The 295-nt window shown below is 65.8% G+C and overlaps 1 protein-coding gene across 5 annotated transcripts in view; it reads right to left on the bottom strand.

Annotated features, from left to right (window-relative positions):
• RBMS1 (RNA binding motif, single stranded interacting protein 1) overlaps nucleotides 1-289 on the bottom strand; it is a 219,006-nt gene extending 218,717 nt beyond the window's left edge. For all 5 annotated transcript variants that reach the window (XM_010858975.1, XM_010858978.1, XM_010858977.1 and 2 more), the window contains exon 1: nucleotides 130-289. In XM_010858975.1, the coding sequence (XP_010857277.1) occupies nucleotides 130-204 (75 nt within the window). In that variant the 5' untranslated portion in view covers nucleotides 205-289. The remainder of the gene's footprint in view (nucleotides 1-129) is intronic.
• Nucleotides 290-295: the final 6 nt, after the last annotated feature.

Here is a 295-nt window from a genome sequence, read left to right as displayed (position 1 = left end):
GCCCAGGCCAGCGCTATAGTTAGCAACCTTCCATCAACTCCACCGGGGGCGGCGGGAGCTCGCCGCTCGCCCCTCCCGGACCCGAGCAGCGTGCGCCCCGGGCGCCCCCCATCCCCGGCGCCCCTTTACCTTCGCTTGAAGATACTGGGGGTAGTAGTAGGTGGCGTACTGAGGGTACATCTGCTGTTTCCACACTTTGCCCATGAAGCTGGAAGGGAGCCTGCCGTGCAGGGTCGCGGGCACTTTGGGGTTTCCAAGTCTCGATCTCTCCTGCCTCTCCCTTTCCGGCGGCGGC

The sequence above is a fragment of the Bison bison genome, unplaced genomic scaffold (assembly GCF_000754665.1).
Source record: "Bison bison bison isolate TAMUID 2011002044 unplaced genomic scaffold, Bison_UMD1.0 scf7180017864452, whole genome shotgun sequence".
Classification (NCBI taxonomy): domain Eukaryota; kingdom Metazoa; phylum Chordata; class Mammalia; order Artiodactyla; family Bovidae; genus Bison; species Bison bison.
This window is presented reverse-complemented; position numbering and strand designations above follow the sequence as displayed.